This window comes from Chiloscyllium punctatum, chromosome 21 (genome assembly GCF_047496795.1).
Source record: "Chiloscyllium punctatum isolate Juve2018m chromosome 21, sChiPun1.3, whole genome shotgun sequence".
Taxonomy (NCBI): Eukaryota; Metazoa; Chordata; class Chondrichthyes; order Orectolobiformes; family Hemiscylliidae; genus Chiloscyllium; species Chiloscyllium punctatum.
The window spans coordinates 19892926-19905523 of record NC_092759.1 but is presented as its reverse complement, the minus strand read 5'-3'; the positions used below and the strand labels follow the sequence as shown (position 1 = coordinate 19905523).

General features: G+C 47.2%; 1 protein-coding gene across 4 annotated transcripts in view; it reads right to left on the bottom strand.

Annotated features, from left to right (window-relative positions):
• Positions 1–5947: 5947 nt before the first annotated feature.
• The window catches only part of atp1b2b (ATPase Na+/K+ transporting subunit beta 2b), a 123045-nt gene continuing 116394 nt past the window's right edge, over positions 5948–12598 (bottom strand). Inside the window, exons 4-8 of one of the 4 annotated variants that reach the window (XM_072591672.1) lie at positions 12244–12449; positions 11645–11701; positions 11477–11500; positions 9188–9283; positions 5948–7809 (exon numbers count right to left, since the gene is read on the bottom strand). In XM_072591672.1, the coding sequence (XP_072447773.1) occupies positions 7627–7809; positions 9188–9283; positions 11477–11500; positions 11645–11701; positions 12244–12449 (566 nt within the window). In that variant the 3' untranslated portion in view covers positions 5948–7626. The remainder of the gene's footprint in view (positions 7810–9187; positions 9284–11476; positions 11501–11644; positions 11702–12243; positions 12450–12598) is intronic. The other 3 variants (XM_072591673.1, XM_072591674.1, XM_072591675.1) reach the window with 3 other exon arrangements.

The window sequence follows — 12598 nt, the reverse complement described above, 5'->3', positions numbered from 1 at the left end:
TACCTGAACTGCTGTGCTCTTCCAGCACCACTAATCCAGCACTATGCATAGTTCCTAGGGTTAGACCACACTTGGAGCATTATGCATATATCCAGTCTCATATCCCTCAGTTGGACCCACACTCTGAACATTATGCACAGTTCCAATCTCGTATCCCTCAGTAAGACCCACACTTGGAGCATTATGCACAGTTCCACTCTCATTTCCCTCAGTTAGACCTACACTCGGAGCACTGTGTGCTATTCATGTCATTGTCTCCCTCAATTGGACCCACACCCGGAGCACTATGTGTAGTTCCGTCTCCATATCCCTCGGTTAGACCACACTCAGAGAACTGTAGACTGGTACAGTTTTAATGCTGGTACAGATAAACATTTACAAGTGGGATATTGGAGCAAGCAGATTATACCTTTCAGGCTGGGGCTGAAATGAGATCTGACAAAGGTTGATTAAAGTATAGAAGAGTTTGATAGGATGGCATAGAGAAAATTGACCCATTGCCGATTTGAAAATAGTAGTTGGACTGGTTTTTGGGATGGACTTTTCCACTCCTGTCCTACTTTGATTGCTGGTTAGATTAGATTCCCTACAGTGTGGAAACAGGCTCTTCAGCCCAACAAGTCCATACCAACACTCCGAAGAGTAACCCACCCAGATCCATTTCCCTCTGACTAATGCACCTAACACTATGGGCAATCTAGCATGACCAATTCACCTGACCTGCACAGCTTTGGACTGTGGGAGGAAACCGGAGCACCTGGAGGAAACCCACACGGACACAGGGAGAATGTGCAGACTCCACACAGACAGTCGCCCGAGGCAAGAATCGAACCCGGGTCCCTGGTGTTGTGAAGCAATAGTGCTGAGAGAGCGTCGCAGTGTCGGAGGGTCAGTGGTGAGGGAGCGCTGTGCTGTCAGAGGGTCAGCGCTGAGGGAGCGCCGCACTGTCGGAGGGTCAGTGCTGAGGGAATGCTGCACTGTAGGGCAGGGGATCAGTGTTGAGGGAGCGCTGTACTGTCATGTTACTCAGTAACAATTGCTCCCTTTGTGGTCTTATTTTGTCTTTAGTTTCTTGGTAGAGTCCTGATGCACCGTGTGGTGTGATGAGGCAGGAGGTGAAATCCTCTGAAACTTGTTCAGAGTGGGAGCTCCTGTGAAAACCTAACAACACTAACAACGATGAACCCCTTGAACATATCACTGATGGGATCACAGCTTTTCTTCATCAACTTCCTTTGGTTTTTTTTTCCCCTTCTACACCTTTTCTCTCCCAATTAATCCAACCCTTTTTTCACTGCTTCACTGTCAATGAATCAAGTTGAATTCAAGGACTGGTGTTCAGAATGGTGCATTGGCACTGCCACTGAGGCTAATAATCAAGAGGCTAATCCTCTGGTGACACAGAATTAAATACCACTGAATCCACTGATAAATTTAAATTCTGTTAATAAATCGGTAGCATGGAAACATTCTGTGACAGTCACCAAGAGAGTGGGCCTCACTTACAGAGTCATAGAGTTATTTGGCAAGGAAACAGACCCTTCAGTCACCTTTCCCATGCTGACCAGATATCCTAACTTAATCTAGTCTCGTTTGACAGCACCTGGCCCATAACCCTTCAAACCCTCCTAGTCACTACCCATCCAGATGTCGTTTAAATGCTGTAATTGTACCAGTCTCCACCACTTCCTCTGGTAGCTCATTCCATACACGCACCACCCTCTGAGTGAAAAAGGCACCCCTTAGGTCCCTTTTAAATCTTTCCCTTATCACCCTAAACCCATGCCCCTCTAGTTTTGGACTCCCCCACTCCAGGGAAGAGACTTTGTCTATTTACCCTACCTATGCCCCTCCTGATTTTATAAACCTCTAAAAGGTCACCCCTCAGCCTCTGACGCTCCAGGGAAAATGTCCCCAGCCTATTCAGCCTCTCACTTTAGCTCAAACCCTCCAACCCTGGCAACATCCTTGTAAATCTTTTCTGAACCCTTTCAAGTTTCACAATATCCTCCCTATAGGAGGGAGACCAGAATTGAAGGTTGTTGTAAAATAAAGCGCCATCTGCTTTCAAGGAAGGAAATCTGCCAACCTTACCCAGTTCTCCAGAACGGGGTGAATTGACCCAGGATTTTGACCTTGATCTCTTTCTCCATGAATGCTGCCAGACCTGCCGAGTTTCTCCAGGAATTTCTCATGTCCGTTTCAGATTTCTATCATCCGATGCCTTTGTTTCATTTTAGTGGTTACCTGGTCTGTGCCTACATGTGACTCCATACCCCAGCGATATGATTGACTCTTAACCACTCCCTGAAATAGTCCCAGGGAGACACTCGGGGCAATTAGGGACGGCAGCCAATGCTGGCCTTGCCTATGATGCCCCTACCCCCAACAAAAAAAAACCTTTAAAGATTCTGATTTCCTTCTGCCTCCCCTCATTTCATTCCCAGTCCTTTAACCTTGTAAAGAGGTGAAAAGTCAATTCTGCTGAGAATCCACTACTCCCATCATTCTTAATGTGAATCAGCCCCCAACACGTTTTGGAGGCCGGGATGTCAGATGTCTTCAAGGCAGAGATTGATAGATTCTTAATCTCGCAAGGAATTAAGGGATACAGGGAGAGTGTGGGTAAGTGGTGTTGAAATGCCCATCAGCCATGACTGAATGGCAGAGTGGACTCAATGGGCTGAATGTCCTATGTCCTATGGTCTTATTTTAGAACCAAACCTGTTATGAGCGCTGGGGTCTGAAGGAGGAGGTCTACACAATGCTTCATTACAGAAAAATCTTGCCGAAGGACTTGCCTTAACTTTAATGGTTGAAAACTTCTTCCTAAACCATGTGGGTGCATGGTTATTGATTATTGCCCAGAGTAACACCCTAAGGAGAGAGTCACGGTAAGCGCATGCAACGTTCAAAGACACAAAAATTTGTTTTATTTACCTTTCCAAAACTCAAAGAGTTCTTTAGTGTCCAGGTCTATCACATCCTGACATGAGTGAGGTTAAAGTCAGCATTGTCACTGGGAGTTCTGTGCTTTGTGAAGCTTGGCAGCTGGCCTGGGGAGGTATGAATGGCACTTTGGTGAACCATTCCATCAATACCTGGCTCCTTAATGTTGCAAGTGAAACGAGACAATATCAGGGAAATGGTCATGTCTGCAGAATCTGTATGTATAATACTTGGGGTACAGTACTGGCGGGGATGGGTCTACCACTGCATAACACTGGAAGATAGTACTGGTGGAGACAGGTCTGTCACTGTATAACACTTGGGGCACAGTACTTGTGGAGACAGGTCTGTCCCTGTATAACACTGAGGTACAGTACTGGTGGGGACAGGTCTGTCACTGTATAACATAGAGGTACAGTACTGGTGGGGACAGGTCTGTCAGTGTATAACACTGGGGTACAGTACTGGTGGGGACAGGTCTGTCACTGTATAACACTGGGGTACAGTACTGGTGGGGACAGGTCTGTCACTGTATAACATAGAGGTACAGTACTGGTGGGGACAGGTCTGTCACTGTATAACATAGAGGTACAGTACTGGTGGGGACAGGTCTGTCACTGTATAACACTGGGGTACAGTACTGGTGGGGACAGGTCTGTCACTGTATAACATAGGGGTACAGTACTGGTGGGGACAGGTCTGTCACTGTATAACACTGAGGTACAGTACTGGTGGGGACAGGTCTGTCACTGTATAACACTGGGGTACAGTACTGCTGAGGACAGGTCTGTCCATGTATAACACAGGGGTACAGTACTGGTGAGGACAGGTCTGTCCATGTATAACACAGGGGTACAGTACTGGTGAGGACAGGTCTGTCACTATAACACTGGGGTACAGTTATGGTGGGGACAGGTCTGTCAGTGTATAACACTGGGGTACAGTACTAGAGGGGACAGGTCTGATGCTGTGTAACACTAGGGTACAGTACTGTTGGGGACAGGTCTGTCCCTGTATAACACAGGGGTACAGTACTGGTGGGGACAAGTCTGACACTGTGTAACACTGGGGTACAGTACTGGTGAGGACAGGTCTGTCACTGTATAACACTGGGGTACAGTACTGGTGGGGACCAGTATGTCCCTGTATAACACTGGGGTACAGTGCTGGTGGAGACAGGTCTGTGGCTCTGCTGTGGTTAGCACTGCTGCCTCTCAGCACCAGGGACCCCAGTTTGATTCCAGCCTCAGGCAACTGTGTGGAGTTTGCAAATTCTGCCCGTATCTGTATAGGTTTCCCCTGGGTGCTCCAGTTTCCTCCCACAGTCCAATGATGTGCAGGCTAAGTGGTTTAGCCATGGGGAGTGCAGAGGAGAGTAGGCAAGCTGCTCTTCAGAGGGACGGTGTGAACTCAGTGAACCAAAAGGCCTGCTTCCATACTGTAAGGATTCTATGAATCAATGTTGTTGAATGGCCAACTCCTACACTAGACAGGAGCAGACAGTGAAATAACCCGAGAACTGTCCTAAACAGGCAGAGGGACATAGGGTTAGCTAGCTCTGAGTACCTGAGCTAATAACGAGCTCTATGGGAGTTTGGGATGTGAGGCTGTGAGGAGGGGACTCATAGTCACACGAGGTCATAGAGTTATAGCGATGTACAGCACGGAAACAGACCCTTCAGTCCAACTTGTCCATGCCGACTAGATATCCCAACCCAATCTAGTCCCACCAGCTAGCACCCAGCCCATATCCTTCCAAACCTTTCCTATTCATACACCCATCCAGATTAAATGTCGCAATTGTACTAGTCTCCACCACTTCCTCTGACAGTTCATTCCATACATGTACCACCTTCTGCATGAAAAAGTTTCCCCTGTAGTCTCTTCTTTATATTTCCTCTCTTACCCTAAACCTATGCCCTCTAGTTCTGGACTCCCCCACGCCAGGGAAGAGACTTTGTCTATTTACCCTATCCATGCCCCTCACGATTTTATAAACCTCTGTAAGGTCACCCCTCAGCCTCCAGCGTTCCAGTGAAAACAGCTTCAGCCTGTTCAACCTCTCCCTGTAGCTCAAATCCTCCAACCCTGGCAACATCCTTGTAAATCTTTTCTAAACCCTTTCAAGTTTTACAACATCTTTCCAATAGGAAGGAGACCAGAATTGCACGCAATATTCCAACAATGGCCCAGCCAATGTCCTGTGTAGCTACAACATGACTTCCCAACTCCTGTACTCAATACTCTGACCAATAAAAGAAAGTATACCAAATGCCATTTTTACTGATCTATCTACCTGTGACTCCACTTTCAGGGAGCAAGATGGTTGGGAAGGGTAGGAAGAGGGCATTGGGGAGGGTCAGAGGGCCGCTCCTCACAACATGTCCCTTCGCAGCTCTTCGCCAACCCCTTGACCCAAACTCGCTCCATCAATAATCTCTGTATGTTCTCTCTTCATATCCTTGATGCTGGTTACGAATATCTGATAGAGGGCATGCATTCACCATGGCAACTACCCTACACAACCAAATTCCTGACAAGAGCCCACCAGCCCCATACATCTCTGCAGTGATAGAATTTGCAAAGAAAGACAAACTATTTTCTCTCGAGACCAGGATGTTGTGGGGACATGGGCGTTCAGAGAAGGGTTAGGATTGAGGTTACATTCAAGCCAACCAGTTTAGGGGCAACGTCAGTAAACCCATCTTCACCTGTAGCCTTGTTAGGTCAAAGGGCATCACAACCTCACAAGGACCATGGTGGTAAAATGGGGTCAAGGTTCACATCCAACTGCATGATGGGAGAGTTCCAAGGGCCTTAATAGTCTCCTCCTGTTCTCAGATTCCTATGAATAGTGCCCCCAACTCTGGGCCTACTTTTGGCTTTTTGACAAAAGACAACTTAGCTTTGAATTCAGGGCTAAAAGCTGGACACACCCTCAAACTTGCATCCACCGACATCAGAGAGAGTATCTTACAAATTCACGGTGAGAAAAGACTCAATGTTTTTGGAATGCATTCATTTTTAAAGTCTGTTGACATACAACCTGAAACTGAATGAATTATATTATATAATGTACATATGTGTATTTATATATTTTATTTACGTACATTTCTTTCAGACATTGGATGCTGTGGAAAGATCATTTAATTTAAGAGCCCTAGTGGAACATTAGAGTGACTTGATCGTCTCCCAACATCTACATTCATGGAATGCTTTAGTCACCCCTGCACACCCTCCCCAAACACACACACACACACACACACACACACACACACACCTCTATAAAACAGTCCCTACACACCCTCTCATATTATTTTCATAATTGATAGGAACTCTCAAGATACTTTTCCCTTGACTACCTGCCGGGAACGGTGCCAGCTTGTGAAGTTTTTTAAAAATTAATTTATTTCTGAGATGTGGGTGTTGCTGGGCCCAGCATTTCTTGCCCTGTCCCCATTTGCCCCCCTTGAGAAGGTGGGGGTGAGCTGCCTTCTTGACCCACTGCAGTCCATGTGCTGTAGGTAGACCCACAATGTCCCTGAGGGAGGGAATCCCAGGATCCTGACCCAGCCACACTGAAGGAACGGCGATATATTTCCAAGTCGGGATGGTGAGGGGCTCAGAGGGGAACTTGCAGGGGGTGGTGTTCCTATGTAGCTGCTGCCCTTGTCCTTCTAGATGGAAATGGCTGTGGGTTTGGAATGTGCTGCCTGAGGATCTTTGGTGAATCGACTCATTGGAGTTTTGCCATTTACAATTTGTGGTTGTTGGGCAACCTTACTTGCCCGGTTGTGAATGAGGGTTGGAATGAATGAATAAATGCGAGAGGTGTATTTAACAACAGCAAAAGCAAGAGACAGACTACCCTTGGTTGACCATTATCAAACCAGGGCCCTGGGAGGTGATCAGATACTGGGTTGAAAACTGGCCACAGTAAATAAAACAGAGTCCTTAAGTCCAGATTGTAACTCACTCCGAACCCGTTCACTTAGACCGAGTTAATACTGGGGCCTTAGTCCTGGTTCCTTTCCACACAGCGCATACACACACACACACACACACACACCTGAAATGAAACCAAATTGGAGCAAATCTTCACGGAGAGCAGGGTGGGAGGCAGAAGGCTGGGCAGAGGTGGGGTATTGCAAATCCCATGAATGCTGAATCACACTTTTAAAGGACCCAAAGTATTAATGTTGACTCTGAGGTTGCACAGTCAAACTTACAAAGATAGGGGCAGCCTGGCAAGGCTGGAGAGGCATGCACGATAGGAGACTTTGCACATTTTTATTTACATGATGAAAGCACACGTCTGGATCAGGGTGCAAGAGGGGCCAGCACTCTTAAGGGTCAGAAAAATGTAATAGCATTGATTGAGCATTCCTGTAATGGGGTTCTTGACTCTTTACATGGGACATGATCTTCTTGGTGCTGTGCCGGTTCCGTTCAGTGTCCAATCTGAAGCTGGATGTTTGGAAGAATATCCTATCCGATGGAGTTCCAACCTCTCTGTGCTTCAGAAGGCAGTCGAGCACATCCAGCGCTGCACTCTTCTCCCTCCCTCATGCCAGATCTCATTTCCCTAATCCCGATGCCACCCCTCCCCCCCAAGCCCACACACACACCCAGGTGTATCCCCACCTGCCCAGTAAGACATGTCCAATGCAGAAAGGTTTAAGCAGATCCTGTTCCATCTGAGCCCACGTTAAGTGTGAAGACTACCCTGCCGGCGAACTTGTCTCGCTCATCGTCATTCTTCACGTTCGACCCGTAGACTTTGCATTCAATGTTGACGTCAACGTTGTTTGTTATGTTCACAAACTTCACGGCCACCAAGGGTTGTGTGTAGTTCACCTGCTGGACAAAGAATGCACAGTGTGAGGGGTAGTACTGGGGCAGTAGTGAATCTCTGGAATTTAAAAAAATTCATTCACTGGCATCACTGGCTGGGCCAGCATTTATTGCCCATCCCTGATTACCCAGAGGGCAGTGAAGAGCCAACTACCTTGCTGTGGGTCTGGAGTCACGTGTAGGCCAGACCAGGTAAGGATGGCAGTTTCCTTCCCTGAAGGATATTAATGGGTTTTCCAACAATCAATAACTGTTTCATAGTCATCATTAGAATCTTAATTCCAGATTTTAATTGAATTCAAATGCCACCATCTGCCACGGTTGGATTCAAATCCGGGTCCCCAGAACTTTAGCTGGGTCTCTGGATTAACAGCTCACCATGTCCATTTACAAAGGTTGGGCCAGCCTGGAGAGACATGAACAATAAGAGACTTTGGGGACAGTGAGGTCTGCAGATGCTGGAGATCAGAGTTGAGAGTGTGGCGTTGGAAAAGTACCAGGTCAGGCAGAATCCGAAGAGCAGAAAAATCAACGTTTCGGGTCAGAATAAGAGACTTTGCATGTTTTATTGACATGATAAAAGCATACATCTGGATTAGGATCCAAGAGGGGCCAGCACTCTTAAGGGTCAGAGAAACGCGATAGCGTTGATTCAGCACTCCTGTAGGTGGGGGTCCATCTCCCCAGAATGTTTTGCTGCAGAGGGCTTTTGAGGCAGGATCATTAAGTATATTCAAGACTGAGATAGACAAATTTTTAATCGGTAAGGGGACTGAGGGCTCTGGAGAAAAAGTGGGAGTTAAGGATCCTCAGGTCAATCACTGAAATGCAAAGTGGATTGGACAGACTGAGTGGCCTACTCCTGTTCATGTGACCATCATCTGGGTCGCTCTGATTCCAGCCATCATCATTGGCAACTGTGTCACCACAGTCATTGGCCCTAAACTATCAAAACTCCCCCTCACCTAAACCTCTCCACATCTCTCTCTCTGCTTTAAGACTCTCCTTAAGATCAGATCTCTTTGACCAAGCTTTTGACCTGACCTCAGAGTCAGACTCTGTCTGATAATCCTGCGATGGATCGCGGCATGAAGTCATTTCCATGTTTCTCCTGTGTATATTTAAGGGGAAACAGGCATCATTTTAAGGGCGGCTAAGGGCTTGGTGCCTCATTGCAATTCTGTTTGACACTCCCGTTGGTTCTTGCACTAAATGTCATCCCTATATTGGGATGGTTTGAGGGGGCACTGTTGGGTGTGGGGCACAGACTGACGTTGTGTCCATGGGGCAAGGTAAACCAGCCGCACATTTTAACAACTCCCCATCGTCACCACAAAGTCCCTGAATGTGCTGATACCAGGGAGTTACAAGCCGGTTTACTCACGTGTGCCTTCTTTCCATAATACGGGAAGTACATCAGGTCCAAGGTCCCATTGGGAGGGAAATACTGGAGCTCGTGAACTTTGTCGTTGTCTTTGGTCTAAACAAGGAAAAGATATTTCAATGACTCGTTTCATCTGGCCGAATCTAATTCAGAATTCATGTGTAATAGGTGCAAGACATCAAATGGGTTTCGTAAAGTTTTGGCAGCAATTTGAGGGAGAGTGAGTGAATGAAAGGGAGTGTGAGTGAGAGAGAAAGAGTGAAAAGGAGAGAGAGAAGATTTGGTACACTTGCCTTTATTGGTCAGTGAGTATACGAGTTAGGAGGTCATGTTGCGGCCGTATAGGACATTCATTAGGCCACTTTTGGAGTATTCAATTCTGCTCTCCCTCCTATAGGGAAGATGTTATGAAACTTGAAAGGGTTCAGAAAAGATTTACAAGGATATTGCCAGGGTTGGAGGGTTTGAGCTATAGGGAGATGCTGAATACGCTGGAACTGTTTTCTCTGGAGCGTCGGAGACTGAGGAGTGAGTGACCTTATGAAATCATGAGGGGCATGGATAGGGTGGATAGCCTGAGTCTTTTAGGAGAGAGTGAGGACTGCAGATGCTGGAGATCAGAGCTGAAAATGTGTTGCTGGAAAAGCGCAGCAGGTCAGGTAGCATCCAAGGAACAGGAGAATCGACGTTTCGGGCATCAGCCTGAAGAAGGGCTGATGCCCAAAACTTCGATTTTCCTGTTCCTTGGATGCTGCCTGACCTGCTGCGCTTTTCCAGCAACACATTTTCAGCCTGAGTCTTTTCTCAAGGATGGGGGAAGTCCAAAACTAGAGGGCAGAGGTTTAAGGTGAGAGGGGAAAGATCTAAAAAGGGACCTAAGGGGCAACGTTTTCATGCAGAGGAAGTAGTGGAGGCTGGTACAATTACAACATTTAAAAGGCATCTGGATGGGTTTATGAATAGGAAGGGTCTTGACGGATATGGGCCAAGTGCTGGCAAATGGGACTAGATTAATTTAGGATATCTGGTTGGCATGGACAAGTTGGACCAATGGGTCTGTTTCCATACTGTACATCTCTATGACTGTAAATGTAAGAAAAATGAGAGAAAGACAATGAAAGAGAGTGTGCGTGAGAGAGAAAAGGGGAATGAGTGAGAGGCAAACAGAGTGAAAATTAATGTGAGAGAGAGAATGATGGAGTGTCGAGGAGAGTGAAAAAAAGTGAAAAAATAGTGAGAGAGAGTGAGAGGGAGTGAGTGATTGAGAAAGTGTGAGTCAGAGAGAAAGACAAAGGGATGGGGAGAGAGATGGATAAAGAGCGATAGGGAGTGAATGAGTAGATGGAGGGAGCGAGCACAGTGGATAATGTGATTTTAATTTTTGGATTGAATTATTGATCTGGGGAGAACTCTCCAGCTTTTCTCTGAAATAGTGGCTGTGGGATATTTAATATCCAGCTGATCCTCAAGCACAGATTGACACCCTCTCCATCACTTTCCTCTTACTGTCCCAGCAATCCAGTCAAGGTGTGGAATGCTGGTGGTTTTGATGCGCCGTATTTGATCCAATCACCATAAACTTACATGCTCAAGAAATAACATCACATCCTCTTCAATCCCCAACACCCTCCAAGAACTCAGCGCTCCTCCAGTTTCAGCCTCTTTCCCATTGCTCCACCATTAGTGGTTCTGCCTACAGCTGCTTGGGGTATGAGCCCTGGGATTCCTCTCCCTAAACCCATCGATCCCCGACTCTCTCTACTCCTCGGAGACGCTGCCTACAATTGACCTCTTTGACTGAGAAATTGGTCGCTGCTTCTAATACATCAACTCCCCCCACCCCCTCTGGGAAAAGTTTTGGAAAATTCTGACCCCTCAGATTGCCCCCAAAAAGACAAGGCCTCTCTGGCTGGTCCATGCTCCCCCTCGAATGTCGCTCTGCTCTTTCCCTCGAAGGTGTAGCAGTGGGTTAGGCTGACTCTGTGTCTCTTTGACACTGGGGATAGCTAAAGGAGAAACAGCAAGCCCCGAGGGAGTTAAAGCGAGGAGGGCTAGCATTGGAAAAGTGGGCAGCACTGGCGAAATTGGTTCCACTCTACGGAATAGTCTAGAAGCCAACACTGAGCCCTCCCCACCCCATCACTCACAGACTTGATAAAAGGGTAGATACTCAGATCCCAATAATCTGCAGGTCAAGGGTCAACTGCTCAGGGTGGGAATACACTGCAGGGGGAAGGTAAGACAGATTTCTGTAAGCTAGCATCTCCCGCTAATGTCCAGGCATCTTACCCACTCATTTTTCTCATTTTTTGCCTATGATGATCCGATGGAATGATCAGCAGAAGGGATGAAATGAAAGAGAGAGAGAGAGACGGTTAACATGTGTTCAGCTTGGAAGCTGCTGCCTGCAATGATGGCCAATGTGTCAGGCATCCATTCCACTGGCCAGTCACTAACCTTTCCTTCACAGGACACGTATGGTGTCTTCCCTTCGCCAGGTAGGAACCCAATAATCTGAAAAGGAAAATGAGAGAAAGTGGGAAGCCTTGCATTTCTGTAACACCCCTTTTGGGACATTCACAGTCGGGGAAGCACTTTTTTAAGTGTAGCTGTTGTATCGTGGGAAGTGCCACAGCGAGGGTGCATACAGCAAGTACACTGGGATCATGAGCAGATATTCCATTTTACCGATGGTTGAGCAATAAATATTGGACCCTAACGCAGCAGGGAGTGCTCATTCTTGCCTTTCTTGAGTGATGGTCATGGGATTGCTTGTGTGCGCATGAGAGGATAAAAGGGACTTTTACTAAACATCTTAGTCCAAGCACGCAGAGCTCCCTTAGCGTCGACCTTATCGACAGCGCAGCTAATCCACCCGAAACCTACACACCTTTGGACTGTGGGAGGAAACGAGAGCACCCAGAGGAAACCTACGGAGACACAGGGAGAATGTGCAATCTCCACACAGACTGTCGCCCGAGGGTGGGATCGAAACCAGGTCCCTGCCACTGGAAGACAGCAGTGCGAACCACTGAGCCACCATCTCACGAGCTCACCTTATTCATCTTAACGAGGATGCAGGGTTTCCCTTCGCTGTATCCATACGTCTTGTCCTCTAGCCCCGAGCACTGGCCCAGCATGGTTCGATTGAATTGGCAGGATCGCTTCGGGGTATTGCGAACATCCCCGCTGTCCTCTTGCAGGTAATATGTCCCCGGCTTGCACTGGTCATTGTTCGAAACCTGAACACTGTCATTATAGACTGGAGGAGCAGAGGAAGATTCACCATTAGAGATGTTCACTCCATGGAAAATGACCCCTTGTGGTAAATTCTCTTCCTTGTGACCTGTGCCATACCATCTACTGTGCTCTTATGTTGCAGACAGGAGACAATCGCGTATCTCAGATGTA